A 23,394-nucleotide genomic window follows, 5' to 3' on the forward strand; every position below is an offset into this window, starting at 1 on the left:
CAATATCGACCGATTCAATCTTTAATATCGATAACATTTTATACTCCATTACATGGATATAAATGTAAATCATTAGATCCTTACATAACGGTGTTTACATGCTCTGAACTCATTGTTAACGCCTCTTGCCTGCATGCCTTTGTGTCTGAGATAACTGAAGGGAATTTGAGACATTTTAGCAGACATTTGAGGGTTGGTGATGTACTTCTGGGAGACCGCAGACTTACCTCCTGATTACATGGATATGTTGATTGATTCATGCAATTACTTTAAGCAATTAAATTAAATGAATATTGGTGTATTTTATAAGATAAAGCCCATTTCAATACACTCATATTTGAAACTTTCAAAAACAGCACAACAAACAGGGTGTTCACAAGCATCAAATCTGAGCAGAAAAGACAGCAATCTTTTGTGTAGTAAAGATTTCAACTTTATATTAGCCCTTTTTGGATATACCTCTTGAAGTGTTAATAAAGCAGGAGTGTTTTTTTTTTAGTTACCAGCTACTGTCCAGTACAGTCATTTTACTCTTATCACATCAGTTTAAACTGGCATTCAATTATTATTTTTTTAATGGTTTTATGAACCAAGGCTGTGGTGACTAAAATGTTATTTTCATTTGAAATAAGCACACAGTAAACAGAGTCTTGACTAACAATAACCTGATCATTTAGACTCAGCAATTCAATATTTATCTATTGTGTTAAACAAAAGAGCTGCCAGATGTTTCTGCAGCCCAGCTAGTACCACACATGCTAATGTTTACAGAACCAAACCAGAAAGATGTTAGACGTCATACACAAAGCATGTTTTTTTCCTGAAATGACCCTTTAGATAATGAAAGCCAGATGCAGCAATTGCGCAAAAACAGAGGAATGACGACTCACTTTGGGCTGAAAATTACAATCCTTTACGGCAGCCAAGACAGCCGCTCAGATGGGTGGTCTGCAGCTCTCCGCATCCTTCTCTCCTCCTCCTCCTGCGCTCCTTTCTTCAGCCTGCAGACAGAAGGAGGACTTACAATGACATCAACAATGATAATGAGCTCTGTCACATAAATATTCACCTTACTGTGAGATTATTTGGTTTATACAATGCAGTTGAAGCAATATTCCAGGGGCTGTGTGAGGACAAAGAGAGGATGGAGACGAAGGGTGGGGGGTTGGGGGCATGCAGGGAGTGGTGATTAAGATGAACAGAGCCTCGAGCATGATGTTCCTCAGCATGCTTAAAGAAGGCCTGGGGCTCTGGGAGCCAAATATGGATCCTTGAACATTTTAAGACGCAGTTTGTAACCATAAGTGATGGATCTGTGGAAATAGCTCAGCTTAAAAACTAGGCTTTTGTTTTCCCTTATATAGTAATAGCAAATATATAATTTTAAATAGGTAGCTAGTAGAGAATAAAAGGCATTAAGAAAAACAGAAAAAAATTAGGAGTTGTCCAGTTTATGTGGTAGATTAGTGTCATTATTGTTAACTAAAGCTACTAAACATTGACCATTAAAACTTTAATGATTAATTAAATAAAGATTAAATAAAATATAATATGGAAAAATGTAGAAATATTTAAGATGAAGTGCTAAAATAACTAAAACTGAAATATAGAAATATATAATAAAACAACAATTACAAAAGCACAGCAAAATTACTAAAACCTTAAATTAACATTCAAATGAAAACATAAAATGAAAGCTAATTAAAATGTTAAAAAACATGTTAATAAACACTGGGTATATTGACAGTGTCCATTACAAAACAATTAAACATTATTATTAAAAAAAAATATTTTTAAGAATTAATTTAAAATCATCAGCTTAAAAAAAAAAAGACGATTATGATTCTGGTTAAGAAACAACTTAACAAGTGTGGGCATGGCTTAAACGGATCTGAAGTTTATAACTGGATCAAGCTGGTCTGGGAACCACAGTAATATGATCACAGAACTATATAAAAAGTAATAAAATAAAGAAATAGACACTGTGGACAAAGAACAGGCTTTATTTCTATAAGTCAAATCAGACAGATCTTAACATTTAAATCACTTAAGTTAAAAAGGCATTACATCAGAAGTTACCTTGGAAGTTCCTGCAACAAAATATGTAACAGACCCTATTGTCTATACACAAGCAATTCTCCACAACCGTTTGCTTATGAGAAAAGAAGACATTCATAAATAAATACTGTTACATTTTTTTATGTAAAAAGAATATGTTCGAAATGACATAGTTAGGCTAGCTTGTCGGCATTCTATTAGCATTTCCAACACATCTGATTCACCTCATTGCACGTTCCCTTGGAAAAATAGTTTTCATCTGTGGAGCTGCATCATTAAACCATTGTGACATATAAATGATGCAGCTTTCAACAGACAGCACACCAAGCAATTGAGTAAGCAGTTACTGTACGTTTTTGCCAGTCTGAGGAAATTGTGAAAAATGTGAAGACCATTTATTAGTGAATACGTCAAACGTAGTAGCTTACGCAACCCTGTGTCAGAGCTGGGGCGCCGAGATGGGGATATCCGTGAAGGATTCATTTCCTTCTATTGGGCCAGAGCATGGAGCTATGTCAATGTCTATTGACAACTACTGAGGATTTTAAAGTGCATTAAAACAAAATGTAATATTAATGGCAAACACATCCTGAGCTTTTAATATTGAAATCTTATATTGTGTAACGACAGTTTCGGGTCGAATTTCAGTAGCATTGAGTAAACAGCCCTAGATTCAACATGAAAAGGCAAATTCACCCATGGCATCACATCCTGTTGCTACTTAAGATGAATTATTTTAATGCCTGAATTATAAATTCCAAAGCAAAAGTGCTGGTGCCGGCACATATCTGTAACATCAAATCGTATCCCTCCTGTAGTTTCCAGAGAACATGATTTAGTGGCTAGCGTGAACATAAACATATGATTGTTGAGTATTGATGGAAAAAGTTTTCGTAGATCCCGGAGGTAGGAATGTAAACACAACTCGCTGTAAAATAATGCTGAAAAGATTAAGCCTTCAACATCATCATGTTTCAACTATTCATTACAAAAAAAACCTCACAGTGCCAACATGCTCAATTTCATCACATTTGTACTCTGAACTATTGTGATATAGTGGAGTTGGGTGACAAAGAACAAAGCTTCTTTGAACATGCACATACTAAGTTCAAGCCTTATTTTTCCTAGGCAGACGTCAGTAAAGAGCTCTAACAAAAATTTTGAGTGAGAGTTTGAATATGTCCTGCTTGATGCATCATGTATTTACCTCTGCACTACTGAGAAAGGCTTACATCACTGCCCTTAATCCCAATGACAACAGAAACAGGCATATCACCAGCGCACATGTATGAAGCTTCTTCATGAATGTTAAATATGTTTTATGTGTGTGTCTGATAATATATTTATTCACCTAATAAATAAGACCCTTTCCTACACTAGGAGAGCTCTGTCAGTCACAGATAACAGATCCACAGAAATGCTCACGAAGTGCTTGTAAGACAGTAAGCGCAGTGCGTGACTGTCATCCACACGTTGGTCTTCATCACCTACAGTAGAGCAAAGAAACAAACAAAACCTATCAATAACAAGTGAATGTTTCATTCCTGTATTCAAATATATGGGTGATTTAAATATAAAAAATATAACTTTTTCATGTAAAATCATCTAGGGGACAGAGAAGCTGCAGTTAAACATATAAAAAAAAAACAATGTAGTGTTAAAGGATAGATTATAATAGCTCTAAACATTTATAGTGCATGTTAAAGGCACACTATGTAAGATTTACACCTTAATATAACAGCTTCAAAATAATTTTGATGGTAAACGAACTCGTAGTAGGACGAATCATCCCGATAGCTAAGCGGGGGCAAAACCAGCAATGCAAGTTTGAGAGGTGGCGCCCCGACAAATCTCGCGAGAATCACGACTTGCTTTAAGGCACGACGTCACATACATCAACAACATATGAAGCAGCCTCTATGGAAGACACTAGCACAGATTTCAAACGTGAATTGTGGCAGAGTTGACAAAGAAAACGAAGAAAGCGCGGTCGGAAGAGCGCAGAGACGGCTCTGCGTGAGTGGTATTTACGACAGTAAAGGATCCGAAATTTTCACACGTTAAAAAATAAATACAACCTCACGTTATGTCAATCATGCTTGCACACTGCCTCCGAAACTCTCGTCCGTCATAAAAAAATTCGGATCAGGATCGATTTTCTGCGTTTTTCGCATTCGTAGCAAGCATTTTGAATGGTGTTTTGACAATTCAGAGCCACCGAATCACAAATACGAAAAAGCGCATGCGAAAATTTCGGACTCAGTGTGCAAGGACCTTAACGTTAAATACCAGTACTCCACAGCGACTCTAGGGGTCGCTGTTTGAGAAAAACGGAAAATGCATAGTGTGCCTTTAACCATAACCCTAATTTCTTAAACATTTTTAAAAGGTTACTTTTAGATTAAACTATTTTTGGCCGTTTCTTATTAATTAATTTTAAAGAAAGATATTTTTTTCTAAAGTGTTTAACAAAACTATTAATTTCTTGAACAATTTGTATAAAAAACTAAATAAAAATAACTTTTCCCAAAACTACTGCAAAGTTTCTATTTGGTCATGATATACATAAATAAAATGAGTAGAAATGTGAAGCAAGGGTAGCAGACAAACACTATAATCTTAATATTATATTTGTTTTACACTTTGATCTTAGATCAAATCAGGTTTTGTTATTTTGTAGTTTAAGTTAACACAATGAGTTAGTTAGTAGCTTATTAACAAGTCCAAAGCTTATTTCAGATTTGTTGAATATGTCACCATAGTCATGTCGTTACAAATGACTAGATTACACATTATACTATGGAAGTAAAATAATGTCAAATGTTTTTGAAATAAAAAAGCCTGTTGAATTGCACTACTTGCATTAACCATGCTTGCATTTTAATGCATTGTATTTTCAGGGCTTGCATTTTTATGGGCTGAAATTCAACATGGTTGAATATTTAAGCTGTGAATATTTCAATTAAAAACATTTCAAACACATTTTCATTATTAAAAATTCAATAATCCATATTCACCTTTCATATTTCACTTCCATATTATACCCAAATCCACCTGAAGCTTCACCAAAACCTTGATCAGATCTTTATTGCACGACATGTGATAAATAATTTCATTAAGATTTATTTTTTATGAACTTGCATTTTTCAGGATTTCAAGTAGTAAAAGTGCACCTAATTGAAGAATCAGCAAGGGCACAAGGGCGATGTACGTAGATGTGATTAATCAGCCTGTCTGGATCATACCAGTCTGTACCATATGCTGACGAATGTCTGGAATTAATGATGCTTGAGCTTTTCTCAGAACTAACTTCACTTTCTCAGACAAGAGGGTTTATAAAGGGTTTACATATTAGGTTCCACAGAAGAGTAGGTATAGTTCAAAGCTTTAACTACAGACATATTCTATATATTCTACAAAATCTATAATAAAATAAAAAAAAGTGTCAAAATACTTTTATTAATTTTAAACAATATATCACTTTTACCCAATTTAATGCTTCTTAGCCCAATCTTATTGACCCAAACATACAAGTGTGGCTTAGTGTTCAAATCGTTTTTTGAGGTCACTCTTACCATTTCAGAGAGCTCTGGTCTCTGCCTCTATCTTCCTCTCACCATGCGTGTCAGTGTCTGGGGGGCTGATGGTTTGCCGCACTGCAATTTCTGGCCCACCGCCATAAATACTTAACAAGTACTGCCACGTTTCTTCAGATATCTGCCCGTAGTCTGCTCCTGCAAACCAAACCGTAGATAATTAACTATAGCCTATACAAAGATACACACATGCGAGTCAGACAAAGATGTGACACAAGATGAGTCACAGACACGTCAATTTTTGGACAGGAAATACCCTGTTTAAGCTGGATATGTCCGCCTTTCATCACTGCAATCTTGCTGTTGTCAATGGGGCCGGGCGGCTCTAAACCATCAGAGAGAGAGAGAGAGAGGGAGGAAAAGAATAATGATCTTTACATTGCATAAGCAAACATTCCCTTGAAAATACAGAGGGTGGTCTTGGCCGAGCTGACAAGAAATCCCGCCATTGGTTGAGTCAATGTTGGAAAGTCAGGCTGGTCGGAACACTCAAACATACAGAGGGATGTTTTGAATGCGTTTCAGAGCCACAGTGTTTAAAAACTATAACATCAGATAAAAATTACACACATGATGCATGTAACATAGACTTTTGTAATGTATTTTACACAAAGTCTTAAAGGGATAGTTCCCCCAAAAATGAAAATTCTGTCATCATTTACTCACTCTCATGTCATTCAACTTGTATGTATTTCTTTCTTCTGTGGAACACAAGAAAAAGATAAAGAAGATATTTTGAAAAATGTCTGTGTTTTTTGTCCATATAATGAAAATGACTTCTTTTGTGTAAAGAAAAAAAGAAAGTCATACAGGTTTGTAACAGCATGACAACAAATTTGAGGTAAACTATCCCTTTAAAGTCAGCATTAACTGGAAAATGCAATGGAATTTTCATCCCCTGTGACGTAAATTCAAGTAAAAGGGCACCTTGAGCAAGAAAAAATAATAATTGGGGCTTCATTTTGTCCATCGGGAATTGATTGGATTGTTGCCATTTGCTAATTGCTGCGATTGTTTCATGTGAGTGACAAATTGCTGGAGGGGAGGAATTGAAACTCGTCAGGGCATTGGACAACCCTATTGCCAAGTCCTTGTGCTGGTTTACACATCAACAGAGAAGAGATGTCATTGTAAGGGGAAGGGGATGTTAATGTTTTTGATTAAAGATTATGAGGGCACGTGAATAAATAAAAAAAAGAATGATGATGTGCATGGATAAATTACTTTTATTGAATACTGCAATTTTTCATTAAAATTAATAAGAATAAGAATTGTCAATGTTGATTTCATAGTGACCATAGTGACTAGTGGTGCAACTGATCACTAAACTCACGGTTCGGATCATATTACAGTTTTTGAGTCACGGATCGTATCATTTTGCAGATCAGCAAACAAATATAAATAATAATTGGGGGGTGGGGTAGGTGTAATGTAACTTTCCTTTTGATACATTTTTTTTAATAAATACAATATAACAAAGTTACAAATAAAGTAAGGTCTAACAGTAGTATTCAGGTACAGAAATGTAATCATTAAATGTAAATTAACACTTTAGTGTTCACTGTATAAATTAAATATAGATTATGTTTTGTTGTTTGTTTAACATTAATGACATAGACATCAGTAGATTTTTATAGGCTGCTGTCACTTTAAGACCTGATGAACGGATCCAATATAATGATACACATCTGATTTCTTTCTCAACTGTTTATATTCACTTAAGACATAACCGACTGTGTTTACGAGAATACTTGCCAAGACGGGTATTTTAACATCATTTTGTGAGTATGTTTCCGTTCAAGCGCAAGGAGACGTGAAAGAGGAATCAATTCTGTGTTTGCGCGTGGTCTACAATGCGCCTCTCTCTGTGTGTGCACGCTTTGGGTGCGTGTGGCTGTACTAATCACTTGAATGTGTAAACTGTCGAGAAAAAAACACATGCAAATGATAAACTTTCAGTCTATGATGGTTAAACTTAGCAAATAATCCACGAATCACATGCATGCCTAACCGTGAGGCTTGTCCGTATGGATCACGGATCAACTGTGATCCATTGCACCCCTATTAGTGACTGTTTTAATACAAATATAATGCTTAAAAATAGCTGTGCAATATAAACAGACACTTAAATTCCTCCCTCAGGTCAGTGAACTAAATGCCACAGATTGACATTATTATTCATTTTGCAATTTTTTTTTTTTTTTAATAATAAAATAAGCAGTATTACATGTTTGTGAGTTTGTATAAGAGTGTACCGTTGTCTTTGCCCTTGACAAAGTTCTCCCATTCTCTGAACCACTGCATGCTGATACACAGGATAACCGTAGGTGCTTCTTCAGCCTGAAACTCTTTATTTAACTATAGACAGACAGAGAAAAAAAGAAACAGAGAGGGATATGACCACTATCAACTTCAAACTCCCTCTAAACAATCTGAGTGTTTCTGTACTCTTTAGTATAACAGTTATAGCTGCATTTAATATTGATGCGCCCCTTTAAAAACTGTTGAGTTTCAAACATGACATCCACATTTTTCCAAAGCTTCAAAACATGTCTGTTTCAGAGCTGTTGATGCACCTGATAAGATGCTGCACTCCTGATAAGATTCCAGTACAGGTCACATCCTTGATCTGTTCAGTATGCAGTCTGTTTTTCATCAGTTCTCTGGCTTTACGAGCAGCAAACGCTTCCAAGAACATTATGCTCCTTCCAAGAGGAGTTTCCGCACTACGTTACCTAAAATGCTGTTTATCTGAGTGGATAACTTAGAAGAACAGTATTCAAATGCACTCCCTATCTGTGATTCACAGTGAGTGTTTTGGTGATGGACAGCATCTCATTGTTTACTTTTAAGTGAGCTACAATAGTTGGCGACATATTAAACCCGCAAGAGCAAACTAATTTGTCTGTCCATGAACGGCACTTATTTTCGCGAAACATTAGAGAACTCTTATCTGTCTGTGTGAAGTCATTTTTTCACCTTGATGAAGGTGTCTATCTCCAGCTTCCGACGTTTGGCTATGGTCTCGATCTCTACTTGGCAGATGGCGCACACATATAAGTGATTCACGGCTGGGCCTCCCCCAAACCTGTGAAAGGCATGAAGAAATGTTCAAAGTATGGCCAGTGAAAAGCGCAAACACATAACTCGGCAATGTTTACATTGCACTGCTGGTGTAGTTCTTTAAACAGGACATCAGATGCCTCGAACCGACAGAACGCCACACACATCTTGTGAGTTCAGGGTTGGACTGAGGTTTTGTTGACTTCAACAGATTAAAACCTCAAAAATAATCCATGTTCCACTGAGGTGATAAATGTCCTGAGGACTTCCTAAAGGTCAAAAATGTGCATTGCTATGCATGACTCACCTGTTGTAGAGATATTCCCACACATTCTGAGGAAGGATCACGACCAGATCGTCCACATAATGGTACTTAGTAGGAGGGATTCCTGTATAAAATCATACCTGAATTAAGTTTTTACTGCTACAGCAAGTGAAAAAGATTCAAAAATATCTACCAATGTGCAAACCATAGTGGGGCATATACTGGGTTGAAAATGAGCTATTTGTGAAAAGTGCCAATAGCGGGTAAAATAAAAAAATTAAAAAGGTGATTAATTATAGGATTATTTTTTATATAAACTGTATCACTTGTTGTAATATACTTTCTACGTGAAATGTTGTCTCTCATAAAAACATTTACACGGCTAGATTCGGTGGCTTAATGCAATTAATAGTTCACATATGAGTCATCACATAGAGCTCTAGAAACTTCAGGCCATCCTAGATAAACTTTGGTGGTCATTTTTCCACTGAGGAAAAAGTTGTAAGAAGATGTGCGAGTTGTGACAGCCACACGAGTCTTTACATGCAGACAGAAGAGAAGAAAATACAACTTTTCTTTTTTGTTCTTTTTTTTATACAAATTTAAGACTGTATGTCACTTATGTCAAGCAAAAAAACAAAAAACAAAACTGTGAGGGTCAGATAGGGGTGTGTGATTATGTATTGTCTACATTAATCTCGTAATTGTTGTTTTAATGATGTGTGAGCTAACACTGTTGAGTATGCAAAAACCGAACAAAATCGTGCCTTAGGTGTGCATGCTTTCACTGTGTGATGTAGCCTGTTAGAATGCAGTTAAATTGTCAAAGAAAATAGTCTAAAACAAAGCCTACCTGAGCAGAACCATTGCTTGTCTCTGAGAACAAGACAGTGGTGTTTCATCATCGTACAAATTTTCAGTGTTGAATGAATCATTAAAGTGAATCATATGGATTCACCATTTTGAACAAATCCTTTAAAATAATGCAATATTGCAATGGCTCACCCATTAAGCCAGCAACTTACTGCTACCTACTGGCGGTATTTATTTCATATTTAAAGTATAATTTCATTTTTTTAACCATTTCATATTTCATAACTCAAAATGTTATTTTTAAAATATTACCCTCACAGAAGTATTTATGCAATTGTAATTGCGGTGTAAATGCATTTATGAGCTGCATTAAACTGAAAAAAAAAACGTATAAATCATTTTTTGTCAATATCACACACCCCTAGGGTCTAGCAATTTAAACAATCTATTATGTGGCAGTTTACAAACTGCAGCCACATACCACATACTGTAGCCGGTAAATCCATTTACTCACCCACTAAAGTCAATTTCTCACATTCAGCTCTTCATACTTACACAGTAATCACAGTACAGAGAAGAAAATGTGTGCTTTCATTAGAGCAGCAAACTTTATGACAGAGTAAGGCTCAGAAGTGCCCCCTGGCACCCCCTAAACTCTTCTGAACCTATGGTCTGACAAAACCTTGATGTAGGTAAATTAATATTACAGTCATGTAATTCATTCAACCTAAATTGGTCCAGTTTGGATAGGTTTTAGATATATATACGACAGTATTTGTGTGTGATTATACCTCCATGCTGACAGAGGAAAGTGTGGTTGGCGATGGGTCCAGGCTCAGTGAATGTGTTGAACTTGTTGAGCCATTCTCTGGAAATGTAGAACTGAAGCAGACTGGGCTCCTTTAAATTAGCCAGTGCAACAATCTTCTGTCTCTCTCTCACAGATTCTTCACTGCTCTTCCTAAAAGAAAATGAATATGAAATTACAACCATTTAAAAGTGCACTCAGCACTATATGTCCCAATAGTATTGGATTTTATTCTGATATCTATTGGCATGGAACCTAATGAACTTAGCATACATTGTTTTAGTCATTTAAATTTTTTTTTTTTTTAAATTTATTCATTTAATTATATGTAAAACAGTTGCAGAGTAACATAAGTAGCGACAGATCTTTTCTTACGTATCGTGACGTACATACAAGTGAAACAGATTCTCACAAAAATGTAGGCCAGGGACTTGGTTCTATCCATCCGTTGTTGATTGGATGGAGGCAGATCTAAATGTAAGCCTGTGATTGTAAGAAAAGGGGTGGGTTTATGCGGACTAAATGATAAGTCTGGCATACAGTCAGGTCCATATATTTGGACACAGGCACAATTTTTGTTATTTTAGCCATTTGCCAAAACATATTCAAGTTACTGTTATTTAATGAATGGGCTTAATGTGCACACTCTCAGCTTTAATTTGAGGGTATTCGCATCACCCCTTTTTAAGGGACCACAAGTAATTAGACAATTGACTCAAAAGCTGTTTCATGGACAGGTGTGGGCTATTCCTTCATTATTTCTTAATTGCTTAAGCAGGAGTTGATTCTAAGTGTACGTTTACACGACAACGATACGCTTAAAACGGGGACGTTTTTCCTTTGAGTTTTCGGCGTACAGACGAACAGATTCCCCATTCACACGGATCGGCGAAAACGACTAAAAACCCTATATTCTGCAGCAGGCCATTAGATGGCGATGAAACACTATAGACTGAACACGTAATACATGTGCATGACGTCATTGTCTTCAGAGATTCGCGTTTTAGGCTGGATCCCAAATGGCACACTTCATGTGGACTCGTGGTCTCTTGGCCTTAAATTGAGCGAGCTCGGCAAGTGTAGGAGTCCGTAGGGTGTCCCATTCGGCATTTTAGCGCTCAGAAGTGTGCTCGCGAGCGCCGCCTTTGAGCCCTTGATGCGGACTTGAAGCCCGCACTTTCACACCCTCCACACGAGTTACCTGCCCAGAAATCATTGCAAACGCCCAATCAGATAAATGAGGGGAGGAGTTTCGTGGCTGTTTGGCTTTCGGTGGCATGATGTCATCAAGCCTGTCCCAAAATACACTCTCGCTTGCCCTCGTGGACTCGAGGCTAGCGCCCCTTAAGTCTGCACTTCCTGACGTCACCAAGTGTGAACTCGAAGGAGGTCCACAAGGCCGGAGTGTGCCATTTGGGATCCAGCCTTTGTTGTTTACACAGAGACCGTTTTCAAACACTTGCAGTATGAAACCCGTTTCCAGGCACCCAAAACGCTGCTGTTGTGTAAACGAACGGCCAAATCGCATAAAAAGTTTTACGTTTTTAGTTGAAAATGGTGTTGTGTAAACAGCCCCTAAGTGTGGCATTTGCATTTGGATCATGTGGTCAAAGTAGCTCTCCATACAAGTGAAACAGGCCATCATTAGGTTGTTTCAAAAACAAAACAAATCTATAAGAGAGATAGCAGGAACATTAGGATTGGCCAACAGTTTGTTACATTCTGAGAGAGAGAAACAAGAATGCACTGGTGAGCCCAGCAACATAAAAAGGTGATGTCCATGGGTTCCAGACTTCAGGCAGTCATTTCCTGCAAAGGATTCTCAACAAAATATAAAAAATTTACAAATTATTTATGATTATTTGTCCAATTACATTTGAGCCTTTGAAAATAGAGGGACTGTGTATAAAAACGGTTGCAATTCCTAAACGTTTCACATGATATTTGTGTTCAGATATTAAATCTTAAAGTCTGCACTTCAATTTCATCTTGATAGTTTTATGTTAATTCTATTCTGTGGCATACAGAGCCAAAATGATGAAAATTGTGTCGGTATCCAAATATATATGAACCTAACTGTACATCACCAGAGAAAAGTCTGCCGTTTGACTGGAAGATTGAGTTATAACATTTTGATTAAAAATTATGAGGTCAAAAAAAAAAATCTTTAAATGAAATATGCAAGGATGAATCATAAACAATAAGGTGCGTAAAAAAAGGGTGAATTTTCATTTCAAGCCAACTTTAATAAGAAGAACATTACTGTGTGCTCTTTAAACAAACATTACAAAATCAATAAAATAGCACAAAAAAAGTACCTGTAGAAAAGGACATACGCTTCAGCATTCTGCACTACTGTCTCGTGCACTTCTGTAACATACTGATCATCAAACTCGTACCACTGTCCATTGATCACATTCTGACAGTACGCTATGTAGTGACCACCTGTTCAACAGGGGGAAAAACCATTTATTTCACTCAGATAAGTCTGTCAAAATGATATATTTTTTCTCATCCGGTTAAAGCGCCAACAATTAACAAATACCAGGCCATTTATCAAAACCTCAAAACTCCAGCTATATTTCGCAATATTACACAGCAGTAACTTACTCCCAGCAGTTCCGTGATGACAGATGACAGATAGCAGGTCGTAGGTAGTAATCTGCGACGGGCTCTCCTTAGCCAAGAAGGGCTTGAGATCCAAACCCTCCAATGGAAATGACACATGGCTATTTATCTTGAACGAGTACATGACTTCATGCCTGAAACGCTTCAGGTGAACGCACAATATCTGCAAAGGAGATCACACATAAACAAACAAACTAGGAATAAAAGTTATATTGAAAAGAGCAGATCGAAATGAAGGAGGTACTTACTTCTGGTAGACGCAGAACTTTACAATATTTCACACCATTTCTCAATCTGGGAAGCAGGTAGAGTAAATTAGCATGTTTCTAAACAAGTTAACCTAACAGCTACAGTATGGTTTTGGCTGTAAAACCATAATTACTATTTAGATTAGATTACATTTTATCCTTTTTTGATATATATAAGAAATCTTACTTTTTACATCGTTCACAGCTGTACATGTTGTCTCCTGTTTGGCGGAAAGAAAAAAACATCTTAGGGTTTCCAAACAATACAACATTGTGGAAAGTGAATATAATTTTTTTTACCCTTTGCTGTCACATTCATAAATGTCAAACATGGTGTGCTTACCTTTCAGCTCATCAGCAGCAAAGAAGGCTGCCAGGCAATCCTCCAGCGTTACCATTGGACCCCAAAACCAACTGGGAATACAAGACACTACAAACCTGAAAAAAAAAAAAAAAAAAAAAAAAACACACATTAGAATCTTAAAAACATTTTTTAGCAAGGTTTCAACAAAAATACTGAGCAGCACAACAATTTTAAACATCAATAATAATAAGGTCTTGAGCACCAAATCAGCATATTAGAATGATTTCTAAAGGATCATGTGACACTGATGACTTGTCATCATAGGAATAAATTACAATTAAAAAATATATGAAATTAGAAAACAGTTATTTTAAATTGTAATAATATTTCACATTGACTTTTTACTGTATATTTGTTCAAATAAATGCAGCCTTGGTAAGCATAAGAGACTTCTTTCAGTCTTAGAGACTTCAAACTTTTGGACTGTAGTGCAATACATTTTTCCATTAGTTAATTCTCAGCCTCAACCACACTCTCACTATACCTTCTTATAGAATCCATGATGTAGGAGATCCAGCCTTGTGCCGCATAAGCATCCGTGCAGACACCAGCTTTAACTGGAGCGCTCTGGTGGATAGAGGAATGGAGTTTGGCCAAATCTTCTTTACCCGGAATAGGCAAAGACAGGTCCTGAAAGGTCTCCACAGTTGTCGAAACCTACAAAGGCAGATATTTTCTTTAAAACATTGCTATTTCTGCAGTCTTACACATACTGTAGCATTGAAATATACCCTTCTACAGTTACATAACATTTGGTTTATGTGATATGAACACCGTCTGTTTTGTGCAGCTATGAATTGCTGAATTCTTCTAGAATGACCTGTAGTGAAAGTGGAGGACCTCAGAAACCACATGGTGCATCACTGACTTCCCAACAGTACACTGTAGGTTTGATCATAAACGATTTGTTCATTTTGAACAACTCTTTAAATTGACTCGGGAACGAGTTGCCTCAGAGAGTGATTTGTTCATTTTGTGTTGACCGCACATGCGCAACATCCTATTGGTTCTGTACAGGAAACAGAAATGATTAGTTAGGTTAGTCATTTATTCTTTTGTCACATGACGTGACAGCCGTATTGGATAAAGAAATTAGTTAATAATTCCCAAACTTCCTTACAAACAAGAGCGTAGTCAGTTTTTTTCCTCTTACAGTTAATGATGCGTTTCTGGTCTCAAATTGTAGCTTTCTTATTTCTTACAATTTATAAATTTGTGAATTTCTGTTATGATGTTTCTTTTCCATAACATTGAATGTGGTAAAGAGCTGGTTAATGCTTTAAACGTTATCTTTACCGTATGATGGGTAAAATCACTTTGATAAAGCAAAGATACCTACATATAATAACAACATACAGTTACGTGACAAAAGAGCAAACGACTCAAACTCGAAGACTCGAGAGGTAAACTAATCATTACCTCAGCTTCTGGGCTGTCACGGGATGACCGAACGACTTGAATCTGAAGACTAGAGAGGTGAACTAATAAATTCTGTTTCCGGTAGACTGCACAGCTCAGCTTATGGGGATGTGATGTGAAAAAAAAAAAAAAAAAACGACTTAGATCGGGAGGTGAGGTAAACAAACTGAATGCTTTGCCTGAAGACCCAGCTAAGCAATTAATTAATTAATTTCTGTTTCTCAGAAATTGGTTGCATTATAGTTTTTTTTTTTTATAGTAGATGTGTTGGGGTATTTGCCCATTAACATGCAGCATTTTATTTATATTCTGCTGAAATGAACGAAATGAATTGAAAAAAAGGTTCATTCATTTTGATGAAAGAGATTCAAAGATTCAAGTCAGTAAAATGATCCGAACTTCCCATCACTACTGTAGTGGTATATTTTCAAGTGTAATGAATGTGATTTGATGCTTGGTGCCCTCTAGAGATAGAAAAACTCCTTGCATCCTTCCTCACCCGGTCACATGTCAAACACTGAACCAGACTCAGAATGGATCCATCAAAGGTATCTGAAATAACACTGCGGAAACAGGACTGCTTCTTCTTCTTGGTGCTAAGGAGCATCTGAGCTACAAGACAAACAAACATAATGGTTATTTAGTGTAAAGCAAAATCCAACTTTACAAAAAAAAATATGATATGCTGTATTTGCCTATATGAGAGAAGCAAACCTTTCTTGAAAGTATAAGTGGGTCCAGTTCTGAGGGGGCTGGATCTTGGTGGGCTGCTGGAGAGTCTGGAGTGAAGCTCTTGCAAACTGTGAGCGGGGCTAGAAGGATGAGAGGACGGACAGTGCATGGAAGCTTCATTATCAGGTTCTGCAAGAAAAAGAGGGATCAGGAAGTGAAAAGATTTGTTTTCACATCCAAACACTTCATGAACTCTGTTAACATACTCTCTACTGTTTAAAAGTTTGGAGTCAGTAAAAAGAGAAATGAATACTTTTATGCAGCATAAATGCTTAAATTGATCAAAAGTGACAACAGTTTTTGTCTTTTGCAAGACTAAAGACTTTTGCATTATTCCAAAAGAATTAGAAAAATATTATCATGGTTTCCTCAAAAATATTAACCAGCACAACTGTTTATACATAGATAATAATAAGAAATGTTTGTTGAGCATCAAATCAGCATATTATACTCATTTCTGAAGGATCATGTGACACTGAAGACTGGAGTAATGATTGATGAAAATTTAGCTATAAATCTTAACAGTTCTTTAAAAACATAATAGCATTTCTTAGTATTACTGTTTTTGCTGTATTTTTGATCAAAGTGAACTCTTTCAAAAACACAAAAACATTAGTTGTCCCCAAGCTTTTGTTAGTGTAAGGTCACGTTCACACAGCAGCAGAATACGCTTGTCAGTCCTGTATTTAAGTCCTTAATATACGGTTATGTTCACAACCGCATTCTATAACCGAACTCACACCCATACATTTTCAAGACTCACAACTGCATTCTCAGAAAAGCCTGTGCTGTGTGTGAACGGAACCGGACTGGAAAAACAAGATAACAAGTTATCCCTCACATCAAAGAGCCGCTCTGCGCTTCACAAATGTGCGTCTACTGTGTGTTACGGGGTTTTCATGAGTGGTTTCGGTAGCTTACAGCGATGCAGATGTGAGCTGTGTGTGATCTGAGGGTTTTAGATCCAGTCACTGTTCTCCAGTGGAGCTGCTCGTATCAGTTTTGTGTTGTACGTGCGACTCAAATTCCCCGCTCTCCATCCAGATATAAAAGCTGCTGTCAGTTAATGAAGATTTGACGCGTGAACTCGCGGCTCGATGGAACTCTTGTCGTGTCAGAAGTGATAAGACTTTTCAGTTTTATGGACGTTGCCATCTTTAATATTACTTTGGTCACTGTCATTATGGTTACTGGTAAGAGAATACAGGCTTGACTCACGTTGCACATTCATACAGAGAGTATTCGAGATGCTACTGTAAGTAAATGTGGTGGGCAATCCCAAAAACTGACAGTGTGAACGTACCCTAAGATTATAAGAACATCATACCTGTATTTCCTGATGTCGGTACAGTTGTGGTTGTAGTGGTTGCCTCTGTTTCTCTCTCTGCCTGTCCCTCTTGTGCGGCCGTATCCACATCTGCATCCTCATCCATTTCCCGTGTCCTCTCTTCTCCTCTTCTCTCCTTCAGCCTCTCTTTCTCCGAGATCCCTCCGTTTCCTCTCACTCCAACGCACTCATCTTGGATGAGCAGCTCTGCTTCTCCTCCTGCCCTCTCTACATCTCCTTTCTCGCTTCCTGATCCAGAGTCACACGACAGGAACTCGTCCTCAGAGGGGCTTCGGTCTCCATCGACATGGTTAAGGTTGTCAAGGTTGTGATCAGGGTCGACATCTGAGATCGTAATGCTGCAGTCGGTCAAAGGCTCCTTCAGCTCCTCATGAAGCTGGTCCATCAGACATCGCAAAAACTCCTGAGTGTCCTAAAACACAGAAGCAAGAAGTGTGTACTTTATGGGGCTTATATGAGAAACACAACTACAGTCTTGAAAGGTTGCATAGTAATCTTCATATTTACATTTACATTTATGCATGTGGCAGACGCTTTTATCCAAAGTGACTTACATTTCATTTCAAGGTACACATTTACATTCTTATCAGTTCTTGCTTTCCCTGGGAATCGAACCCATGACCTTGGCGTTGCAAGCACCTACTCTACTGTTTGAGCTATAGGAAAGCGTTGTTACTGTTAATTAAAACTAAACCATTGTTAATTGAAATAAAGCTAAAATTAAATAAAATAAAAATATTGGAAAAACATAAACTTATAAATATTAAACGAAAATTAGCAACTTGGCAAATTACTCAAATAAAATAAGTTGAAGTTGACGTACTAAAATTACTAAAGTAAAAATAAAATAAAGCTAAATAGAAATATTTATAAACTCAATATAAATGACAAAAGCACATAAAAAAATTACTAAAATAAACAAAAATTGCAATGAAAACTGAAAATAAAAAATAAAGCCAATTCAATAAACGAATAATTACTATATAATATGATATAAATGATACTAAAATAACACTGCTTTTTATACCTGTTGAGCGTAGCCACGAAACATGGGGTTCACCAGTTTGATTCCATGAAACAGACTAGTGGGAACAACATAGCTTGGCCTAGACAGAAAGCAAAAGAAAGTACAGAAGAGGGAAAAAGAAAACCAACAGAGAACGGTATGGTTCAGATAATTAGGACCAAGCTCAATAGATTAAAATTAGGCTTGCTAGAACAGGCCAGATCTAGTTTAGCGGTTTGGCAAGTCAGTGTTTGTTACCGTTTCTTGTGCCAGAGCTCAGAGATAAGCTTCTGAAAGCTTTTACACAACGCCGGCTTCTTATCCGTACGCACCAACCCACTGCAATCCAGGAAAAACTGAGTCAAAGGAGGACTGAAGAGAAAAATTAAAATAAACAGGAAAACCATCGTCAATTTAAGGGGCATGATGCACAGAACTGAAAAACAAATCAGCTGAATCAGTCACGGTTCCAGTCTGTGCTGTCTGGATAATGCCTATTTATGCTGCACAAGTCGTGAGCTCACCAGTTGGACAGGGCCTGCAGCGCAGCGTTCATGTAACAGGAGTTCCCAATGTTCTTCATCCCTGTGAGACCTGAGATAGAATAAAGAGTATTAAGCATAACGAGTAATGCAAACACCAGCCTACAACTTTGCTAAATATTGCTTTTGGAAATGACAGATGACCCTCAAATTTTGCAGTGTGGAATAGAATCTTAGTCATAACACATAATCAATGACAATGAGATTCAATTTAATTCAGGCTAATGTACTTCCATATTTTCATATTAAAAAAACAGAAAAGGAAATTGACTGGTTATTCGTTCATTATTGAATCCGCACATTTAAGCTGTTGTATAAACAGGGCAAGATAGTCACATCTGTTAGTAAACACAAATGTAGAAGTTTATATAAAAGATCATCAATAAGATTTTTTTTTTATAATATCAATAATAAGATTTAACAAGAATGCGTTAAATTGATCAAATGACAGTAAAATGTTTTATATTTTACAAAAAATTCTATTTAAAATAAATGCTGTTCTTTTTATCTTTCTATTTATCAAAGAATCCTGACAAAAGGTATAACAGTTTCCACAAAAATACTACGTTTTCAAAAGAATTCGCATCAAATCAACATATTAGAATGATTTCTGAAGACTGGAGAAATGGCAGCTGAAATTCCAGCTCTTTTAAAATATATTTATAAAAAAAGAAAAAACAGGTATTTTGAACTGTAATAATATTTCAATATATTACGATTCTCACTGTGTATTTAATCACATAAAAGACTTTCAAAAACATTTAAAAATCATACTGATCTCAAACTTTTGAATGGTAGTGCATGTGTCCCCATCAATGCCTAGGTGGGTGTCCTTGCCATTTATCATTTATTAGAGGATTTGAAATGCCATGCAATATGTACTAGCTTCCTGTCTACATGATTATACCTCTAGGTTTAAGCTCATCCTCCTCAGATTCTGAGCCTTCCTCATCCGCCACTGCTATAGGAACCGCCTTCAGTGGGTGATATGTCTGGGGAAGATGATCCTTAAAAATGAGTGAATTGTGTATTTTGTGATGTACATGTGCTTTATAAATTCTAAATGAGATCTTCAGACTGATATTAATAATGCAGAAACAGGAAGTACCATCTTAATCATGTTTATACAATCTTAAACAACAGAAAGTGTCGATTTCTTAAATATTCAGATGAATTTACCTGTTCATGTGGTTTGCAGCAGTGAGCTAATGATATAGGAGTAACAGGTTTTGGTTCCAGAAACACCTCCCTCTCACAGACATAACACCACACCCTGAATGTGGTCAAGTTTACTGTCAGATTGTGTTTTCTTGCCTGGAAAAGGGTAAAAAGAAGATGCACACATGTACAAAAGAACAAAAAAATCATATATGGATGATACCTAGATAGAAATCGAATGAATGCTTAGATAGGAAAAAAAGTGTGCACAAAATATTTAAATGATTAAGCAAACTGTAAGAAAGTCACCTGTGCGTGTATAGTACTGTGATCAGAATATGATTCTCCGCAGCCTACATAGGGACAGTCACACTGTGGGCAAAACAGGACAAAGAGATTAATGATTTTCAAGAAATATATGATTTACTTTGAAGTCGACATGAAACAGAAGTTGCAATAGTCTTTTGTTTCTTTTTGTGACGTATATCTGAGTGAAACTGCCTCTCAAAAAAGAAAAATACAGGGTGGGACTTGATTTTGTCCATCGGTAATTGATTGGACCGTTGTTGTTTGCTAATAATGCAATCTAATATCAGTTACAGGTTGTCCTGTTTAGATCAAGAGAAAACAACTTTTATGTCAAGATCATGAGGAAACACCTTGCTATGCCGAGATCATGAGAAAACAAGAAGGAAAAAAGAATAATGCATGGCCTCTTGGGGCTTCCGTAGAATGCCGCTGCCCCAATTCAAGAAGAATCTTACCACCATTAAGACATATGTATGAACTTGGACAGAAAACTTTTTTGTCTGCCATACCATTCCCAACACAGCCCGTTTTGAGTGTCTTTGTTCAGAGAGGGCCAACAACAACGACATTGTTAATGTAATACAAACAGCCAATCAAAATAAGAGTTCCAGAGAAGGCCAGCCGCCAATAGCATTGTTAAAGGAACACTCCACCGTTTTTTCATATTAAACTATGTTATTCCCTTAACTAAGACGAGTTGATACATACCTCTGATATATCGGTATGATGCATACGGCGCAGTAAAAAGTCACGCCTGAAAAATCCTCTCCCCCTCTCACTTCTGTTTTATTTTGTGTCACCATACTTGGTCGTGTAAATACTCGTGTAACTGTATTTAAATAGGGAAAACTTGGAGATGTTTGGTCGCTTCTAACTTCATCTCTGTTTGGATCCTAATGAATGAACTGGGCTAAGCTAAGTGCTATCAAAGTGTCGCCGCGCGCCAGAGCGATTGAGTGCACGCACTGAGACAAGAGAGGTATGCATCAACTCATCTTAGTTAAGGGAACAACATAGTTTAATATGAAAAAACGGTGGAGTGTTCCTTTAACACAAAGGTTTGGAAAACTGATTTGTGTGCACAATCATATTTTTGCGTGCTTGGGTTTGGGATTTGTCATATCTTTAAGTTTTCATTTTACGTGCGAGCTTTTTCACTGTGCTCACACTGCTGTAATTCACTTGTGTCCTTTGTGTTCATGCACTTGCTCTGTTTAAAGCCATAATCAGAGAAGAGAAGAAATGGAAGTTATTTTGATTCAATATTATGAGGGCACATGAATGAAACAAATAATAATGTGCATGGTTAAATAAGATCCTGAAATATTCCATTAAAAATATGAACTGTGAATATTTGATTTCATGCTGATTTTAAAGACATGTTCTGGACCTAATCTTAAAGATTGCATTCATAAATCTTTCTACATGCTTAAAGTCTATTGCGCTTGTATGTTTGCTAGAGAAAAGGCTCCTTACCTGTAGACATGCCCAGAGGTTTGGTCCACCTACCCCACATGACTGACACGTGCCCTTGAGTAAAATTAACATAATAAAATTCAATACACAGCACTCATATTACATTTAAGACTTAAATATCAGCAAAAGCAATTCTAACCTTTGATTTCTGAATAAGTTCCTCCTTAGTTACTTCACCAATAAAGTCCAAGTGAGGACAAAGATCCCCGCTGTCAGTCATCTTGATTTGGACGTCACTCTATTACAAAGCACAAAGAATTGACAACTATTGATACAACTCTGCACAGCATCAATACAATAAACAGCTGTGAAGTTGTGGGGTTAAAGTACACCCCAAAAAAGGAATGAAAACATCTATTTAGTCAGTCAGTCACCATTCACATTTATTCTATGCACACACACACACACACACTCACAAAATATTCGGCCAAACATCTCAATTTGTTTTCTACAGAAGAAAGAAAAATAAACAGGTTTGGAAAAATATGAGGGCGAGTAAATTATGACAATTAAATTGTTTGTTGAACTGTCCCTTTAACCTTCTAAAATAAACTTACACTCTCAATATCAGTGTGAAAGAGAAAATCTGCCATTATTAAATAAATTATTTTAAATAATAATTATAGAAGAAAACAGGAATAAAACTGATACTATGAGATGGCAATGTGAGTCGGTGCCTGAAACTCTCAGGACTGATAGGAGCCCAAAACTGCTGTTTCATTCGCCTAGCACGACTGAATGATGAATTCATCGCATATCACTCCATCCATTGTTACAGTGGGAAAAATGCACAATAACACATTATACAAATAATCTGTAAATCTGCTTTTCGCACGAAAAGTAGCTTTAACTTATCCGAAGAGAAACTGAAAAACAATAATAATATGAACCAGAGTCTATTCATCTTATTAGAAAAAATTATCTCAAAACATACGGATACTTTCTGCGGCTTCGGTAATTATCTTGTTCTTCAACACAATACAATTCCACTAAATGTCATCGTCAACCACTCAAAAGCTGTTTTACATCACACGATCTTGCAGAATAAACAGGCCATATTTCCACTCGGGCTGCAAGACACTTTTCATACGCTCAGTCGACATGATGTTATCTTGACAAATAAACAGTGACACTTCGCTTTAACCGAAGGAAAGATAAAAACAGTTATTTACCTGTCAGACATAAACAAAAATAACACTCATAGATGATCATTTTAGGCCAATCTGTGGTGTTTGTAACAGAGGTGGGTAACAGTGCACTAAACAGCATCCATACTGAATGTAGCAATAGTGTGCGTCACAGCTTTGACCAGAGCCAATGAATGCTTTCAGCTCTTTCATCTGATCAAAAACTATTTTTTATTTACTTACACTATTAAAATGTACATACTACTTGTTTGGGCTGTTCCTGTTTTTAATTGTTTTTGTTATTGTTTTTACTTCGGGTTTTTTTTTTTTTCATTTTTTTTTTCATAAAAGTAGCTGATCTTCAACCAGTCTCTTTATCCTCCACAGTCGCTTTACTCCGTTAAACGGTTATATGGAAAACGGATGAGCTGATC

At 36.6% G+C, this 23,394-nt stretch overlaps 1 protein-coding gene across 4 annotated transcripts; it reads right to left on the reverse strand.

The window, feature by feature from the left end:
• Positions 1-1,987: 1,987 nt before the first annotated feature.
• On the reverse strand, positions 1,988-23,143 carry usp20 (ubiquitin specific peptidase 20). 4 transcript variants are annotated; one of them, XR_014627976.1, is made up of 26 exons: positions 23,006-23,143; positions 21,973-22,071; positions 21,834-21,887; positions 20,358-20,420; positions 20,070-20,204; positions 19,798-19,897; positions 18,873-18,942; positions 18,607-18,720; positions 18,370-18,448; positions 17,322-17,754; positions 15,977-16,123; positions 15,762-15,874; positions 14,328-14,500; positions 13,823-13,917; positions 13,667-13,700; positions 13,480-13,525; positions 13,214-13,394; positions 12,922-13,048; positions 10,587-10,756; positions 9,025-9,106; positions 8,634-8,742; positions 7,910-8,012; positions 6,321-6,355; positions 5,911-5,979; positions 5,634-5,792; positions 1,988-3,545 (listed from the first exon to the last, which is right to left on the reverse strand). XR_014627976.1 is itself a non-coding variant. In XM_084414492.1 (25 exons), the coding sequence occupies exons 2-24, from the start codon at positions 22,051-22,053 to the stop codon at positions 5,638-5,640; spliced, it is 2,733 nt and encodes a 910-aa protein (XP_084270618.1). In that variant the 5' UTR covers positions 22,054-22,071; positions 23,006-23,143; the 3' UTR covers positions 1,988-3,545; positions 5,634-5,637. The 4 variants fall into 4 exon arrangements, 3 of the variants coding, with proteins under 3 accessions (XP_084270618.1, XP_084270619.1, XP_084270620.1); XM_084414492.1 differs by lacking the exon at positions 6,321-6,355; XM_084414493.1 differs by lacking the exon at positions 6,321-6,355 and having other exon boundaries at positions 19,798-19,882; positions 23,006-23,131.
• Between the last annotated feature and the right edge of the window lie 251 nt (positions 23,144-23,394).

Source organism: Rutilus rutilus (assembly GCF_951802725.1).
Source record: "Rutilus rutilus genome assembly, chromosome: 7".
Lineage (NCBI taxonomy): Eukaryota > Metazoa > Chordata > Actinopteri > Cypriniformes > Leuciscidae > Rutilus > Rutilus rutilus.

Bases quoted from the DNA above. Each gene is read 5' to 3' on its own strand.
- usp20 (XM_084414492.1), bottom strand. From the start codon at position 22,053: ATGACTGACAGCGGGGATCTTTGTCCTCACTTGGACTTTATTGGTGAA. The intron at 13,395-13,479 runs GTAAGTACCTCC...TCTCCTTTGCAG, and splicing joins AAGTTCTGCGTCTACCAGAA to ATATTGTGCGTTCACCTGAA. The intron at 10,757-12,921 runs GTACTTTTTTTG...ATTTTCTTTTAG, and splicing joins GCGTATGTCCTTTTCTACAG to GAAGAGCAGTGAAGAATCTG.